This window comes from Tachyglossus aculeatus, chromosome 19 (genome assembly GCF_015852505.1).
Source record: "Tachyglossus aculeatus isolate mTacAcu1 chromosome 19, mTacAcu1.pri, whole genome shotgun sequence".
Lineage (NCBI taxonomy): Eukaryota > Metazoa > Chordata > Mammalia > Monotremata > Tachyglossidae > Tachyglossus > Tachyglossus aculeatus.
The window spans coordinates 14,480,758-14,498,354 of NC_052084.1; the positions used below are offsets into that span (position 1 = coordinate 14,480,758).

The following is a 17,597-nucleotide window of genomic DNA, read 5'->3' on the forward strand; positions in this document are numbered from 1 at the left end:
CTATTCTATTTATTTTATTTTAATATGTTTTGTTTTGTTGTCCATCTCCCCCTTCTAGACTGTGAGCCCGCTGTTGGGTAGGGGACCGTCTCTGTCTGCTGCCGACTTGTACTTCCCAAGCGCTTAGTACAGCGCTCTGCACACAGTAAGCGCTCCATAAATACGATTGAATGAATGAAGTATTCATAAAGTTCCCATTATGGCTCCGTAGCGGCTAACCAAGTTTTCAAGTGTCATTAATCTATTTCCTCTGAAATTATGCAACGTGGTTCCTTTGGCCGAAGGTGTAAGGACTTATTTTTTAAAACGTTTTTATTGGTACATTGGTCTTGCCAATTTTGTCATGACTGTTTTATGATTAACTTCCCAGAATTCAGGCACAGCAATTGGTAATTTGGGGAACGGGTTACTTTCCTTTGGGTGTTGCATCTTGAAACTTGGCTTGAATACTCTCTCCCTTCTAGCAAATGAGAAATGGTATTCTCTTCAGTGCTGCGGCCAGAGATCAAAAAGGCATTTCCTAACAGTGGATTCCATCCAGAGTAGCTGACTCTATAATTCATTCCTTAGGGTGTCAAGACTGAGGTATTAAAGTTGTTTTTTTGTTCTTCCTTGTGAACTCATTTTCCTTCTGACTGAGTTCAATGTGGAAAAATGATTTCTGAGCACCGGTGGAAATGTACGAGGTTGATTTTCCGAGCGCTTATTAGAATGCCGTATTTGAACTAATTTCCCTGTCACCTCCAATCCAAGTAAATGGCTTTAATTTAAAGCTTTTTTTTTTAAATGGCATTTATTAGGCGCTTACTATGTGCAAAGCACTGTTCTAAGCGCTGGGAAGGTTCCAAGGTGATCAGGTTGTCCCACGGAGGGCTCACAGTCTTCATCCCCATTTTACAGATGAGGTAACTGAGGCACAGAGAAGTGACTTTGCCCAAAGTCACACAGCCGAAAATTGGCGGAGCCGGGATTTGAATCCATGACCTATGGACTCCAAAGCCCGTGCTCTTTCCACTGAGCCACGCTGCTTCTCCAAGCTTAAATGCTAGAGAAGCAGCACAGCCCGGGGTCTGGAGCATGGGCCCGGGAGCCAGGACTTGTGTTCGAATCCTGACTCCACTATTTGTCCGCTGTGTGACCTGGGGCAAGTCCCTTAACTTCTCTGTGCCTCAGTCACCACGTACGTAGGCAGGGATTTAGCCTGTGAGCCCTATGTGGGGCACAAACTGTGTCCAACTCGACTAGCTTTTCTCTACCTCATGGCTTAGAGGTTGGAACTGCAAAACACCGGCATATTTAACTTTATCACCTGTCCAGAGAAACAGGAAATTGTCCACGGCAAGCAGTATGGTTTAATGAAAGCACAGAACTGCGAGGCAGGGGGCCTGGGTTCTAATCCTACCTGTGCCACTTGCCTTTTGTGGGGTGATGATGATGATGGCATTTATTAAGCGCTTACTATGTGCGAAGCACTGTTCTAAGCGCTGAGGAGGTTACAAGGTGATCACGGGAGGCACACGGTCTTAATCCCCATTTTCCAGATGAGGTCACTGAGGCCCAGAGAAGTTAAGTGACTTGCCCAAAGTCAGCTGACAATTGGCGGAGCCCGGATTTGAACCCATGACCTGTGGGCTTAGACAAATCACTTGACTTCTCTAGGCCTCAGTTACCTCAACCTATAAAATGCGGACTTAATACCTGCTCCCTCTCCGCTCTAGACGTGGGCCCCATGGGGGACAAGGACTGTGTCGGAGCTGATTTACTGCATCTGCCCTGGCACTCAGCACACAATAAGTGCTTAAATCAATCAATCGTATTTATTGAGCGCTTCCTGTGTGCAGAGCACTGTACTAAGCGCTTGGGCAACATATAGAGACAGTCCCTACCCAACAGTGGGCTCACAGTCTAAATACCGTAAACATTGTACAACTGCTCTGTGGAGTGAGCGGTCAACAAAGCATGTTAAAAAAATAATCAAATTAATTGAAATCTAGGGGATGACAGATTCTAAGTTAATCTTATTTGATGCAAGCAAATTTAACATAGCCTTTTCTTTGTACGGTAATGATGTATTTAGCACAAAGGTAAATAAAGTATAAAATCAACTGTTCATTCCCAACAGCTGAAGTTTTTTTTTTAACTGTGAGGCTATGAGATTGTAAAGGGTGTAAGTGAGGTGATCTCTTTCTTTCCGCTTGTATTTTTTCCAGCGATGGAGTCTTGCCTTCTCGGTGCAAGGTCCCATCTTTGAGGCTTACCCAGACACAGTTGGGGGGAACGTTTTCACACTTCAGGTTTTGCCTTTTCTTCTTCCTGTGGCTCCGTGTCCCAAATGGGAGTCTTGATATGTTCTGGTAGTTTTTCTAATCTGGTCTAAAAAAAAAAAAAAAGAAATACAGGACATTCTCGCAATGAAGGTCTACGGCTGTGGCTTTAAGCTTTGGATTTTTATCCTCTTTGATCCCGCTATCCCTTTCTTCTGGTTCCCTTTTCCAGCCTCGTTCCCCATCCTTCTCTCTTCTGAAGCGCTCGGGCAAGGGTGAGTAGGGAGGGAGGGCTCAAACAGGCCGTAGCAAGAACGGCATTTCCTTTTAGACTGTGAGCCCACAGTTGGGTAGGGACTGTCTCTATATGTTGCCAACTTGTACTTCCCAAGCGCTTAGTACAGTGCTCTGCACACAGTAAGCGCTCAATAAATACGATTGACTGATTGATTGATTGATTTCCCACTGCTTCTGGGGAAGCCATGCCGGGGGAGGCAGGGAGCAAGCACGCTCCTTTTTCTGCTGTCTACCGTTTCACCCCACCACGCACCACTCCCATTTCCTTACTAGCCTGGAAAACCATGGGGTGTTTTTTTGTTGTTGTTTGTTGTCGTTTTTAAAATTATCAGTATTTGTTAAGCGCTTACTACGTGCCGGGCGCAGTATTAAGTGCTGGGGAAGACGCAGGCTAATCAGGTTGGACACCATCCCTGTCCCACGTGGGGCTCACAGTCTGAATCCCCATTTTACAGATGAGGTACCTAAGGCCCAGAGAAGTGAAGTGACTGGCCCAAAGTCACACAGCAGACAAGCGGCGGAGCTGGGATTAGAACCCAGGCCCTGACTCCATCCACTGGACCACACCGCTTCAAAACAGTTTTACAATATAGAGAGCGCTTCAAAACAGTTTTACAATATAGAGAGACTTTAATCTAGACCCGAGGAAACATTTAGTAACATGGTTTGCCTTTTCTCTCTCTGTTTTCTTATTTTATAGTTTTTGCCTCATCTTAAATCCCAGCTCTGCCAACTGTCAGCTGTGTGACTTTGGGCAACTCACTTAACTTCTCTGTGCCTGTTACCTCCTCTATAAAATGGGGAATAAGACTGTAAGCCCTCCATGGGACAACCTGATCAACTTGTAACCTCCCCAGCGCTTAGAACAGTGCTTTGCACATAGTAAGCACTTAATAAATGGCATTATTATTATTATTATTTAGACCGTACCTTGGTTACTTCCATGGCAACCCCTTCAGGTAAATTTCGTTGGATGTATTCCAAATAGACATTAGCTGTGCTGCCAGTTAGATGCTGCAACTAAGGTGAAGAAAGAAAAAAGAAATATCAACCCATGCATACTCTCTTCTTCCAGGGTGCCACACCACAGGTAAGTGAATCTATTAATCAATGTTATTTGAGCACTGTACTAAGTACCTGAGAGAGTACAACCGACTGGGTGGACATGATCCCTCTCTCCCCTCGAGGAGTTTATGGTATAGTGGGGGAGACAAATTAAAACAGGGGAAGCAGCAGAGTAGAATAATATGAAAGCACTGCTGTACAAGGAGGAGAAAAACAACACGACCAGACTTTGTTATTTTGTAGATTCCACCCCCAACAACTGAATAAACCTGGAAACAGGCAGACATTTCTAAGGAACCGAAAGCTACAACTGGTGGATGGTTCTTGATGATGATGGCATTTATGAAGCACTTACTATGTGCAGAGCACTGTTCTAAGCGCTGGGGGGGATACAAGGTGATCAAGTTGTCCCACGTGGGGCTCACAGTCTCAATCCCCATTTTACAGATGAGGGAACTGAGGTGCAGAGAAGTGAAGTGACTTGCCCAAGGTCACACAGCAGACATGTGGTGGAGTCGGGATTCGAACCCATGACCTCTGACTCCAAAGCCCGGGCTCTTTCCACTGAGCCACGCTGCTTCTCTATAATAGTAATGATGGCATTTATTAAGCGCTTACTATGTGCAGAGCACTGTTCTAAGCGCTGGGGAGGATACAAGGTGATCAAGTTGCCCCACGTGGGGCTCACAGTCTCAATCCCCATTTTACAGATGAGGGAACTGAGGCGCAGAGAAGTGAAGTGACTTGCCCAAGGTCACACAGCAGACATGTGGTGGAGTCGGGATTCGAACCCATGACCTCTGACTCCAAAGCCCGGGCTCTTTCCACTGAGCCACGCTGCTTCTCTATAATAATAATGATGGCATTTATTAAGCGCTTACTATGTGCAGAGCACTGTTCTAAGCGCTGGGGAGGATACAAGGTGATCAAGTTGCCCCACGTGGGGCTCACAGTCTCAATCCCCATTTTACAGATGAGGGAACTGAGGCGCAGAGAAGTGAAGTGACTTGCCCAAGGTCACACAGCAGACATGTGGTGGAGTCGGGATTCGAACCCATGACCTCTGACTCCAAAGCCCGGGCTCTTTCCACTCTTTCCGCTGCTTCTCTATAATAATAATGATGGCATTTATTAAGTGCTTACTATGTGCGGAGCACTGTTCTAAGCGCTGGGGTAGATACAAGGTAATCAAGTTGTCCCACGGGGGGCTCACAGACTTCATCCCCATTTTCCAGATGAGGGAACTGAGGCCCAGAGAAGTGAAGCGACTTGCCCAAAGTCACACAGCTGACAAGTGGCGGAGCCGGGATTTGAACCCATGACCTCTGACTCCAAAGCCCGGGCTCTTTCTACTGAGCCACGTTCTTCCCCTTATGATGCAACCTGAACATTTATATTTCTTGGCTGCCCAACATGGCTTGAAAAGTGGAGGGATTGGAAGGCACTGGTCCCGCTGGGCAGCTGTATCTCCAGCCTCGCTCTGGTAAACTTCCCAGAATTCCTGTTATTTTCAAAACCAAAATTATCCTCGGGAGGTATTATTATGTGACCAACTCAGCCTCGAGTCGCCGACAGAGCGGAAGGTTCAATGTGAGAGCCTCGGCCTGTTTCTTCCATCCCATCTCCCAGCCCTGTCTGAAGGGGCAGCGAGGGCGAACCCCACACAGAAGGTTATAGGGTTTGTATATATTTGTACTTCCCAAGCGCTTAGTCCAGTGCTCTGCACGTAGTAAGCGCTCAATAAATACGATTGATGATGATGATGATGATAGGGTTCCCGGGTTAGCAGAGAAACACTGAAGAAGCACCTCTTTGAAGGCACCTGTTCTTCTTTCGGTTCCGCTCAGTTCGGCCGTAATACGTTCTCCCTATGGCTTTGTTCGAACCGGAACAACAGTATCGTCATCATCAATCGTATTTATTGAGCGCTTACTGTGTGCAGAGCACTGGACTAAGCGCTTGGGAAGTACAAATTGGCAACATCTAGAGACAGTCCCTACCCAACAGTGGGCTCACAGTCTAAAAGGGGGAAACGGAGAACAAAACCAAACATACTAACAAAATAAAATAAATAGAATAGATATGTACAAATAAATAGAGTGAAAAATATGTACAAACATATATACATATATACAGGTGCTGTGGGGAAGGGAAGGAGGTAAGATGGGGGGGATGGAGAGGGGGACGAGGGGGAGAGGAAGGAAGGGGCTCAGTCTGGGAAGGCCTCTTGGAGGAGGTGAGCTCTCAGCAGGGCCCTGAAGGGAACAGTAGGAGCTAGAACATCAGGATTTTCGGCCCCGGCCCCAGAACCTCTTGAGGCGCCGAGGGCTGGGCCGGGGACCGCAAGCAGAAATCTTCACCGGGCCTGCAGATGGTTTAAAGCGCCCCGGAGCATCATCATCATCAATCGTATTTATTGAGCGCTTACTGTGTGCAGAGCACCGTACTAAGCGCTTGGGAAGCACAAGTTGGTAACATATAGAGACAGTCCCTACCCAGCAGTGGGCTCACAGCCTAAAAGGGGGAGACAGGCTTGGCTACGTGGCTTCACTCCCTCACTGTTAATCCCGCGGAGGCAGAGGCCTCCCTCCCCGGACCTCATCATCATCATCATCATCAATCGTATTTATTGAGCGCTTACTATGTGCAGAGCACTGTACTAAGCGCTTGGGAAGTACAAATTGGCAACATCTAGAGACAGTCCCTACCCAGCAGTGGGCTCACAGTCTAAAAGGGGGAGACAGAGAACAAAACCAAACATACCAACAAAACAAAACAAATAGAATGGGGAGCTGTCCCGGAATGCAAACGGACTCACCTCGAGGCACCTGTAGAGCGTTCTCATTTCGTACTGCACTCTGTGCTTCTTGAAGATGTGTACTGATTTGAGAAGGGTTAGCCGTTCTATTTTCCTTGGAGGCTCGTAGCTGGGAATAAAAATAATTACACAGACCAGTTATAACAGTACACTGGTTTGAAAATGATTTCCTGGCCTCTGAGGGGTGGGGCAAGCCCTCCCCCTCAGCGACTGTGGTGTCCAAATCAAGACTAGGTTTGTGTGAGCCTGTTCTCTAGTCCTGATTCTGCCTTTCCTCTCGCCTAGGACTAATAGTTTAACCTCTTTAGGCCTGTTTCCCCATCTGTAAAATGGAAATGATAATGCCAGCTATCTCTGCCGCGTTGGGCGTTTGAGGACAGAATGAGGTAATAACTGTTAAAGGACCCTGCCAAATGAATGTGCTCTGCCAAGCTGTGGTACTGGCATCATTACATAGGTAGGACCGAGTGAGTGTCTGTGCGTCCCCATGGGCGCATCGCAGAAGGACTGTTGCTTGAGGAACTGCTCCTGGCCCCAGTTTAGGGTCAGTTTCCCCTGCTCTCTTCACAGTTAGCTTTCCTACAGACCGCTTACCATCATCCTGGAGAACCACGCGTGAGGCTGGCGGGACAACAACGGAAGCTTAATAAAAGGGAGCAGCAAACTCAAGGCGCACCTCTTTTACTGGCTTCAAAAACCTCCCTCTCGGGGTGTGTGCGGAGACACCTAGGTGGCTGCCCAAACTGTTTTCACCGCCTTTGTAACTGCCTTTGGTAGAGCTGTAAGTTAACTAAATAAAACCCATGCTCATTTCTGGTTGGCTTTTTTTTTTGGTAAAAAAACTGAATTCTAAGACGTTCTGTTAAACGTTTTTGAAAATAAGTGGTTGAGGTACAAGTACTGCAACGCGAGAACCCTCGGTGATAGTGGTTCGGAGAAAACCAAAACTCCGGACCCGGTTTTCCCTCTGCCTGGTGGGCTGGATCATCAATCATCAATCGTATTTATTGAGCGCTTACTATGTGCAGAGCACTGTACTAAGCGCTTGGGAAGTACAAATTGGCAACATCTAGAGACAGTCCCTACCCAACAGTGGGCTCACAGTCTAAAAGGGGGAGACAGAGAACAAAACCAAACATACTAACAAAATAAAATAAATAGAATAGATATGTACAAGTAAGATAAATAAATAAATAAATAGAGTAATAAATATGTACAAACACATATACATATATACAGGTCAGTCAGACAAACATCAAGATAACAAGGCAATCACTTACAGTTTATCCCCGTGGCCCACGGCAGCTTCGTGGGGTGACATACCTACTCCTGGGGCCTGGTTTCTCTCTCAAGTGGACATATTAGGTCATACGAAATCCTACGACACGCTAACTTGGCCCGGTCCTGCAGAGTCAACCCCGGCTGCCCCCGTACTTACACTCTTTTGATGGAGAGTCCAAGTTCATTTGCAGCAAGCACAGCAAAATACTCATAACTGTCCAATACTGCCCTATCGTGGCCTTTCACTACAACCGACAGGTTCTTGTACAGGGCGTCCGGTTCGTCAGAAATGGAAATCTGCACGTTGGTTAAAAAAGGAGAGAAAGACAATGAAGTACAGCTTTCGTTTTTCTTCTTTAACTGAAAAACCGTTGGTGTCCTTAACGTGAGTTCACCTGGGAGAAAGGTCATTAGGCCCCATCTTACCTCCTTCCCTTCCCCACAGCACCCGTATATATGTATATTATTACTCTATTTATTTATTTATTTTACTTGTACATATCTATTCTATTTATTTTATTTTGTTAGTATGTTTGGTTTTGTTCTCTGTCTCCCCCTTTTAGACTGTGAACCCACTGTTGGGTAGGGACTGTCCCTAGACGATGCCAACTTGTACTTCCCAAGCGCTTAGTACAGTGCTCTGCACACAGTAAGCGCTCAATAAATGCGATTCATTGATTGATTGACTGATTCTCCACTGTTCTCACAAAGTAATAGTCCCCAGACCCAAAGCCAAGGAAATGGGGCAGAGGCGGGAGACAACAAAGGGGAGAAACACTTCCTTGAAAAAGAAGAACACATTCTTCATTGCTTACTGTCAACTTGGTGACACATCCTAGTTCTCCCCAAGGATTCATGGGCAAAGCATCTGACTTCCAGAGACTATTTACCATGGACACGGCTCCCACATTCCTTACCTGTGAAGAGTGACAAAACTGGAGAAGAAACCCTGATGAAACTATGAGGAAAGAGCTGACTTTGCCTGTGTCGCCACTATCTCAAAAGGGCAAACAGTTCGGCGTAATAGTCAAAACCTACCACAGCTTTAGCCACATCCTTGGCGACATCAACGTGCACGCTTGAAAACGGCAACCGTTTCAAATTCTTTCTTCTGCATGTAAAAAAACAAAAGGCAAAAAGCTGACATTAATCCCATTAAGATTCTTAGTTTTGTTTTTCAATTTGGTATCCCCCATTCCAATTTACTTACAGAAGAAAACCATCTGTCTTCACAGTAATGACACCCGAACTGTTCGGTACCTGTAGAGACAGAATCACCAGCTTGTTTCAAATAAAGTTAACAATGAATACTTTTTTTGAGGGGGGTGGGGGAGCATTAAAGCACTTACTACGTGCCAGGCACTGTACTAAGTGTGAAACAGATACAAGCTAATCGGGTTGGACGCAGCCCATGTCCCACATGCGGCTCAAAGTCTGAATCTCCATTTTACAGAGAAAGGAACTGAGGCACAGAAGTGAAGTCATAATAATAATAATGACGATGGCATTTGTTAAACGCTTACTACGTGCCGAGCTCTGTTCTAAGTAACTTGCCCAAGGTCTCACAGCAGATAAATAGCGGAACTCGGATTAGAACCCAGGTCCTTTTGACTCGCAGGCCAATGCTCTATCCCTACGCCATGCTACTTCTCAAATTATTTGTTAAAATTAGTTTACATGCAAGAAATACTTCAGAAAAGGTAACGCTAGAAACACACGCACCCTTGGAACAGTGACTAAAGGACTCTGAAAAAGATGTTGGCAAAATTTTTAAAAGAAAGAAACGGGAAAAAAATTCTAAACCCCTTGACCCAAAAGACTTGCCCTTCTCCCTTTCAGAAAAGGTCAATTCTATAAAAAGATTTTGGTTTCCAAACCTTGAAATGGTAAGGTTTGTTTTACTACAGAATGAGGGACTTTGTTGAGCACATACCAGGCTTCAATATAAAGAACTCAGACTCTAAAAAATCACAAATCCTCATTTTTAAAAGAATGAACAAATCTACTGCAAATCCACTCCTAAAGGGAATGCAGTTTTCTTACCCACTCGAGGAGATAAACCCAGTGTTCACTGCATGGCCTCCATTTTTCTATTTCTGCATGAAATAACATTTATAACGTTATGCCTGCCCATTTCCACTTAAGCACTGGGCAACGTGCAATATTTTATTCACAAAGAACCAAGAGAGTTTTCTTCTGAAGGCTTCAAACCAATTCACACTTCTCTCATCTGGCCGCCCGGCTTGCTAAGGGCAGGCAGAATCTAAAAAGCAAAGGATCGTCACGGCTTTTACAGATATTGGAACTGAGGTCCGCAGCATTTAAGTGAGCTGTCCAAGATCAGGCGGTTAATTAGTGACCCTCGCTGGAGGTAGAGCCCAGGCGTTTTTCCTGGCACTCTAGTTTTCTCTCTACTGGAGGGATGAGAACGGTGGCAGAGTTGTTCATCAGTATGCAGGTGTAGTAGCTCCCCACGGGTGTGAGCATCTTCAGAGAGAATCTCATGGACAGCGGGATCCACCTTACTCTCGGGGTGGGCAAGGCTCCGACACCGACGATCCAGAAGGAAATTTCAGTTTGCCCTGCCCACTAGCAGGTCAGATACTTACGTTAGAGTACACGGAGCACAAATGCAAATTTAAGAATCGAAAGGTCCCTGATATCTCATCGTCCAGGAAAGAGGGGAAAGGAAGAGTTGCTTTGGGCGTTTGGGGCTTTTTTTTTTTTTAATTCTCACAGCAACCAAAACTATGTAAATGGAGTTTATCATTTTACTCCCCAAACCTTCACTTTTCCAACCTGCCCATCACCCTCAAAGGCCCCACTAGGCCCAGGGCATCAGAAATGTGATGGGTCTATTTTCCCCAGCATTTCTAGGGCTGCCTTAAAAATGGAGCAGCACCAGAAACGGGAGGGTGGGGGGTCATAAGGAGCCCCTTAAAGGCAGTGGCCTGTGGGCAAATGCCTAATATGTCCAAGGGTGAAATGAGCCTTGTTGGCTCCCTCCCTCATAATCTCAGACATCTCCCTCTCATTCACCCCCACTTCATCTGCCTGCTGCTTTCATTAAAACGTTTCTTCCCCTTTGTCCCCCGCCCCAGTCTCAGCCACAGTGCAGGTTATAATGGTAATAATGATGGCATTTATTAAGCGCTTACTATGTGCAAAGCACTGTTCTAAGCGCTGGGAAGGTTACAAGGTGATCAGGTTGTCCCACAGGGGGCGCTCAGTCTTCATCCCCATTTTACAGATGAGGGAACGGAGGCACAGAGAAGTTAAGTGACTTGCCCAAAGTCACACAGCTGACAATTGGCAGAGCCGGAATTTGAACCCGTGACCTCTGACTCCAAAGCCCGGGCTCTTTCCACTGAGCCACACTGCTTCTCTACTCTCTATAACTACTCTGCACTTGGATAACTGCACTTCTTGTATTTTCGTCTGACTCCCCATCTAGGCTGTATGCTCTTTGAGGGCAGGGATCGGGTCTACCAACTCTATCGTTAATGTCTTCTCCCAAGTGGTTACTACAGTTAAGTGCTCAATAAATACCACTGCTTGACTGGCAGGAATTCTATATCCTATCTACTGAACTGGACCCTCCCAAGTGCTTAGTACAATGAACTACACATAAGAAGCATTCAATAAATAGCATTCATTGATTGATTCCTGACTACTCCTGATCCCACAGTAGTGCCGAGTAAATCCTGATGGTGATCAGAAGCATTCAATAAATAGCCTTCATTGATTGATTCCTGACTACTCCTGATCCCACAGTAGTGCCGAGTAAATCCTGATGGTGATCACTTCCCTGCTTCTACACTCATCCCTTACATTCTACCTTTTCTAGAGCTGCAAGAATCACATATTAGTGATCAGTCTTTTAGACTGTGAGCCCACTGTTGGGTAGGGACTGTCTCTATATGTTGCCAACTTGGACTTCCCAAGCGCTTAGTCCAGTGCTCTGCACACAGTAAGCGCTCAATAAATACGATTGATGATGATGTTGATGATATTACCTTCAGCATTCATCTGATCACCTCAATCCCCTGCTCAGGAGCCTCAGTTTCACTCAGTGCTGCTCAAATCCCATTAACCTTCCTGACTACGGCCTTTTAAACACAATTTCTGTGGCCCAAAAAGAGAAACTTAGGGTCTGTAGGTTTATGTGTATTTCTGTCTCAGAACATCAAGTTGGATTTTCATTCACTATTAACATAATCATGATTATTCACCCCCACCCTCACATCTTAGGCAGGGCAGCTTTGAAAATAATTTCTCTTAATCTCTAGGAATTCTCTTTAAGTGCTTTGAGTTGTCTACTCAGGTAATTATTTTACTCAGATTTTAAAATGTTAAGAGTCAATGTCCAGGTTTCGCTCTAAATCGCTCATTCCCAGCTCCCTCATGTGGTGCTACATTAGCAACTTAAAAATTTGCTTTCTTGAACTAACATTTTTTCCTTGGACATACTGCTTTCCTGTTAACCATTAAAAACTATGTTGAAAAAAGCAATCCACTTTTAGACTGTGAGCCCACTGTTGGGTAGGGACTGTCTCTATATGTTGCCAACTTGTACTTCCCAAGCGCTTAGTACAGTGCTCTGCACACAGTAAGCGCTCAATAAATACGATTGATTAAAAAAAAACCCCACCTACATCCTAAGAGCTAAGCCTGCTGTTGGGTAGGGACCGTCTCTATATATTGCCAATTTGTACTTCCCTAGCACTTAGTACAGTGCTCTGCACACAGTAAGCGCTCAATAAATACGATTGTATTTATTGTATCTACCTCAGCACTTAGTACAGTGTCTGGCACAGAGTAAGCGTTTTACCAAATACCATTAAAACCCACCCAAAACACCTGATTAGCTTGTATCTACCTCAGCGCTTAGTACAGTGTCTGGCACAGAGAAAGCGTATACCAAATACCATTTTAAAAACTCCGCCAAAAACCTGATTAGCTTGTATCTACCCCCGCGCTTAGTACAGTGTCTAGCACAGAGTAAGCGTATACCAAATGCCATTTTAAAAAACCCGCCAAAACCTGATTAGCTTGTATCTACCGAAGCGCTTAGTACAGTGTCTGGCACAGAGTAAGTGTATACCAAATACCATTAAAAACCCCCGCCAAAAACCTGATTAGTTTGCATCTACCCCGGCACTTAGTACAGTAACTGGCACAGAGTAAGCGTATACCAAACACCATTAAAACACTCCCCCAGAAAACTGATTAGCTTGTATTATAATACTAATAACAGCATTTGTTAAGCGCTTACTATGTGCAAAGCACTGTTCTAAGCGCTGCGGAGGTTACAAGGTGATCAGGTTGTCCCACGGGGGGCTCACAGTCTTCATGGGGACTAAGATGGGGATGAAGCCTGTGAGCCCCCCGTGGGACAACCTGATCACCTTGTAACCTCCCCAGCGCTTAGAACAGTGCTTTGCACCTAGTAAGAGCTTAATAAATGCCATTATTATTATTGTTAACCCCATTTTACGGATGAGGGGAACTGAGGCCCAGAGAAGTGAAGTGACTTGCCCAAGGTCACACAGCTGACAAGCGGCGGAGCCGGGATTAGAACCCACGACCTCTGACTCCCAAGCCCGAGCTCTTTCCACTAAGCCACGATGCTTCTCATTCATTCATTCATTCAATTGTATTTATTGAGCACTTCCTGTGTGCAGAGCACTGTACTAAGCGCTTGGGAAGTACAGGTTGGCAACATATAGAGACGGTCCCTACCCAACAGCGGGCTCACAGTCTAGAAGGGGGGAGATGGAAAACAAAACATATTAACAAAATAAAATACCAACCCGAACGCTTATTACAGTGTCTGGCACATACTAAGCATATACCAAATGCTTATGAGCAGCAGAGTGGCTCAGTGGAAAGAGCCCAGGCTTTGGAGTCGGAGGTCATGCATTCAAATCCTGATTCCGCCACTTGTCAGCTGTGTGACTTTGGGCAAGTCGCTTCACTTCTCTGGGCCTCAGTGACCTCATCTGTCAAATGGGGATGAAGCCTGTGAGCCCCCCGTGGGACAACCTGATGATGATGATGATGGCATTTGTTAAGCGCTTACTATGTGCAAAGCACTGTTCTAAGCGCTGGGAGGTTACAAGGTGATCAGGTTGTCTCATGAGGGGCTCAGTCTTCATCCCCCTTTTACAGATGAGGAAACTGAGGCACAGAGAAGTGGAGTGACTTGCCCAAAGTCACACAGCTGACAATTGGCAGAGCCAGGATTTGAACCCATGACCTCGGACTCCAAAGCCCGGGCTCTTTCCACTGAGCCACGCTGCTTCTCTTGTAACCTCCCCAGCGCTTAGAACTGTGCTTTGCACATAGTAGGCGCTTAACGAATACCATCATTATTATTACCAAACACCATTTGCCAACTTGTACTTCCCAAACGCTTAGTACAGTGCTCTGCACACAGTAAGCGCTCAATAAATACGATTGATTGATTTAAAAAAAAAAACAAAACCTGATTAGCTTGGACACACCTCGTAACCGAGTGCTTACCAAATATCACTAAGAACCGTGCTGGATTCCCACGGCCTGACCTGACAATAATAATAATAATGATGATGGCATTTATTAGGCGCTTACTATGTGCAAAGCACCGTTCTAAGCGCTGCGGAGGTTCCAAGGTGATCAGGTTGTCCCACGTGGGGGCTCACAGTCTTCATCCCCATTTTCTAGATGAGGGAACTGAGGCCCAGAGAAATAATAATAATAATAATAATAATAATAATAATAATAATGGCATTTATTAAGCGCTTACTATGTGTAAAGCACGGTTCTAAGCACTGGGGAGGTTACAGTGTGATCAGGTTGTCCCACGTGGGGGCTCACAGTCTTCATCCCCATTTCCCAGATGAGAGAACTGAGGCCCAGAGAAATAATAATAATGATGGCATTTATTAAGTGCTTACTATGTGTAAAGCACTGTTCTAAGCGCTGGGGAAGGATACAAGGTGATCAGGTTGTCCCACGTGGGGGCTCACAGTCTTCATCCCCATTTTCCAGATGAGAGAACTGAGGCCCAGAGAAATAATAATAATGATGGCATTTATTAAGTGCTTACTATGTGTAAAGCACTGTTCTAAGCACTGGGGAGGTTACAAGGTGATCAGGTTGTCCCACGGGGGGCTCACAGTCTTAATCCCCATTTTACAGATGAGGTAGCTGAGGCCCAGAGAAGTGAAGTGACTTCCCCAAAGTCACCCGATAATTGGCGGAGGCGGAATTCAAACCCACTACCCCTGACCCCAAAGCCCGGGCTCTTTCCACTGAGCCACGCTGCTTCTCTAACGTGCTGTATAAATGCCAGGGCAGGCTTCTCCGGGCCTCAGTTTCCCCCTCCGTAAACCAGGGGTTAAAGAGGCGTTCATTCGATGGTATTTATTGAGCGCTTACTGTGTGCAGGGCACTGTACTAGATGCTTGGGAAGTCCGAGGCATTTGATGAGAAGCAGCGTGGCTCAGTGGAAAGGGCCCGGGCTTTGGAGTCAGAGGTGGTGGTTCAAATCCCGGCTCTGCCCATTGTCAGCTGGGTGACTTTGGGCGAGTCACTTCGCTTCTCTGGGCCTCAGTTCCCTCATCTGGAAAATGGGGGTGAAGACCGTGAGCCCCATTTGGGCCAACCTGATCACCTTGGAACCTCCCCAGCGCTTAGAACAGTGCTTTGCGCATAGTAAGCGCTTAATAAATGCCATCATTATTATTATTATTATTATTTCTCTGGGCCTCAGTTCCCTCATCTGGAAAATGGGGATGAAGACTGTGAGCCCCCCGTGGGACAACCTGATCACCTTGTAACCTCCCCAGTGCTTAGAACAGTGCTTTACACATAGTAAGCGCTTAATAAATGCCATCATTATTATTATTTCTCTCGGCCTCAGTTCTCTCATCTGGAAAATGGGGATGAAGACTGTGAGCCCCCACGTGGGACAACCTGATCACCTTGTAACCTCCCCAGCGCTTAGAACAGTGCTTTACACATAGTAAGCGCTTAATAAATGCCATTATTATTATTATTTCTCTGGGCCTCAGTTCCCTCATCTGTAAAATGGGGATGAAGACTGCGAGCCCCCCCGTGGGACAACCTGATCACCTTGTAACCTCCCCAGCGCTTAGAACGGTGCTTTGCACATAGTAAGCGCTTAATAAATGCCATTATTATTATTATTTCTCTGGGCCTCAGTTCCCTCATCTGTAAAATGGGGATGAAGACTGTGAGGCCCCCCGTGGGACAACCTGATCACCTTGTAACCTCCCCAGCGCTTAGAACAGTGCTTTGCACATAGTAAGCGCTTAATAAATACCATCATCATTATTATTATTATTTCTCTGGGCCTCAGTTCCCTCATCTGTAAAATGGGGATGAAGACTGTGAGCCCCCACGTGGGAGAACCTGATCACCTTGGAACCTCCCCAGTGCTTCGCACATAGTAAGCGCTTAATAAATGCCATCATTATTATTATTTCTCTGGGCCTCAGTTCCCTCATCTGTAAAATGGGGATGAAGACTGCGAGCCCCCCCGTGGGACAACCTGATCACCTTGTAACCTGAAAGGTGCTTTGCACATAGTAAGCACTTAATAAATGCCATCATTATTATTAGTTCTCTGGGCCTCAGTTCCCTCATCTGGAAAATGGGGATGAAGCCAGTGCTAGCCAGTGCTTTGCGCATAATAAGCGCTTAATAAATGCCATTATGATTATTATTATTATTATTATTATTATTATTATTATTATTATTCCCTCCCTAGGGTAGGGGTCCCGGGGCCGTCGGCGCCGCCTTTTACCTCAAGCAACCGTCGCCACACGCAGCCGAGCGCCCCTCTGGCCGCCATTGCTCCCGCCCCGCCCCCATCACTTCCGGGACGCCCACTTCCGCCGAGACCATAGAGCCGCGAGGCCTCCGGGCCGGCTAGAAGGGCGGCCCGTCCCCTCGGAGTGGCCATAGAGCTGAACTTCCGGTCCACTTCAGCCCGGAAGCTCGGCCTGCTGTGGTTGAGGGCCGCAATCCGGCCGCTCAGGGCCGCAATCCGGCCGCTCAATCCTGAGGAGGACGGGGGCGGGGCCGACAATAATAATAAAAATAAAAATAATAATAATAACAATAACATTTATTAGTTGCTTACTATGTGCGTTCAATCGTATTTATTGAGCGCTTACTGTGTGCAGAGCACTGTGCTAAGCGCTTGGGAAGGCCAAGTGGGCAACATTCATTCATTCATTCAATCGTATTTATTGAGCGCTTACTGTGGGCAGAACACTGTGCTAAGCGCTTGGGAAGGCCAAGTGGGCAACATTCATTCATTCATTCAATCGTATTGAGCGCTTACTGTGTGCAGAGCACTGTGCTAAGCGCTTGGGACGTCCAAGTTGGCAATGTTCATTCACTCATTCAATCGTATTTATTGAGCCCTTACTGTGTGCAGAGCACTGTGCTAAGCGCTTGGGAAGTCCAAGTTGGCAACATTCATTCACTCATTCAATCGTATTTATTGAGCCCTTACTGTGGGCGGAGCACTGTGCTAAGCGCTTGGGAAGTCCAAGTTGGCAATGTTCATTCACTCATTCAATCGTATTTATTGAGCCCTTACTGTGTGCAGAGCACTGTGCTAAGCGCTTGGGAAGTCCAAGTTGGCAACATTCATTCATTCATTCAATCGTATTTATTGAGCCCTTACTGTGTGCAGAGCACTGTGCTAAGCGCTTGGGAAGTCCAAGTTGGCAGCATTCATTCATTCAATCATATTTATTGAGCGCTAACTGTGTGCAGAGCACTGGACTAAGTGCTTGGGGAGTCCAAGTTGGCAACATTCATTCACTCATTCAATCGTATTTATTGAGCGCTTA

General features: G+C 46.1%; 1 protein-coding gene across 2 annotated transcripts; it reads right to left on the reverse strand.

Annotated features, from left to right (window-relative positions):
- Positions 1 to 2,089: 2,089 nt before the first annotated feature.
- Positions 2,090 to 16,617, reverse strand: MRPS10 (mitochondrial ribosomal protein S10). 2 transcript variants are annotated; one of them, XM_038761169.1, is made up of 7 exons: positions 16,538 to 16,617; positions 8,936 to 8,985; positions 8,764 to 8,836; positions 7,883 to 8,022; positions 6,445 to 6,553; positions 3,492 to 3,581; positions 2,090 to 2,373 (listed from the first exon to the last, which is right to left on the reverse strand). In XM_038761169.1, exons 1-7 carry the CDS (start codon positions 16,583 to 16,585, stop codon positions 2,284 to 2,286), a joined length of 600 nt encoding a protein of 199 aa, XP_038617097.1. In that variant the 5' UTR covers positions 16,586 to 16,617; the 3' UTR covers positions 2,090 to 2,283. The 2 variants fall into 2 exon arrangements, with proteins under 2 accessions (XP_038617097.1, XP_038617098.1); XM_038761170.1 differs by lacking the exon at positions 3,492 to 3,581.
- Between the last annotated feature and the right edge of the window lie 980 nt (positions 16,618 to 17,597).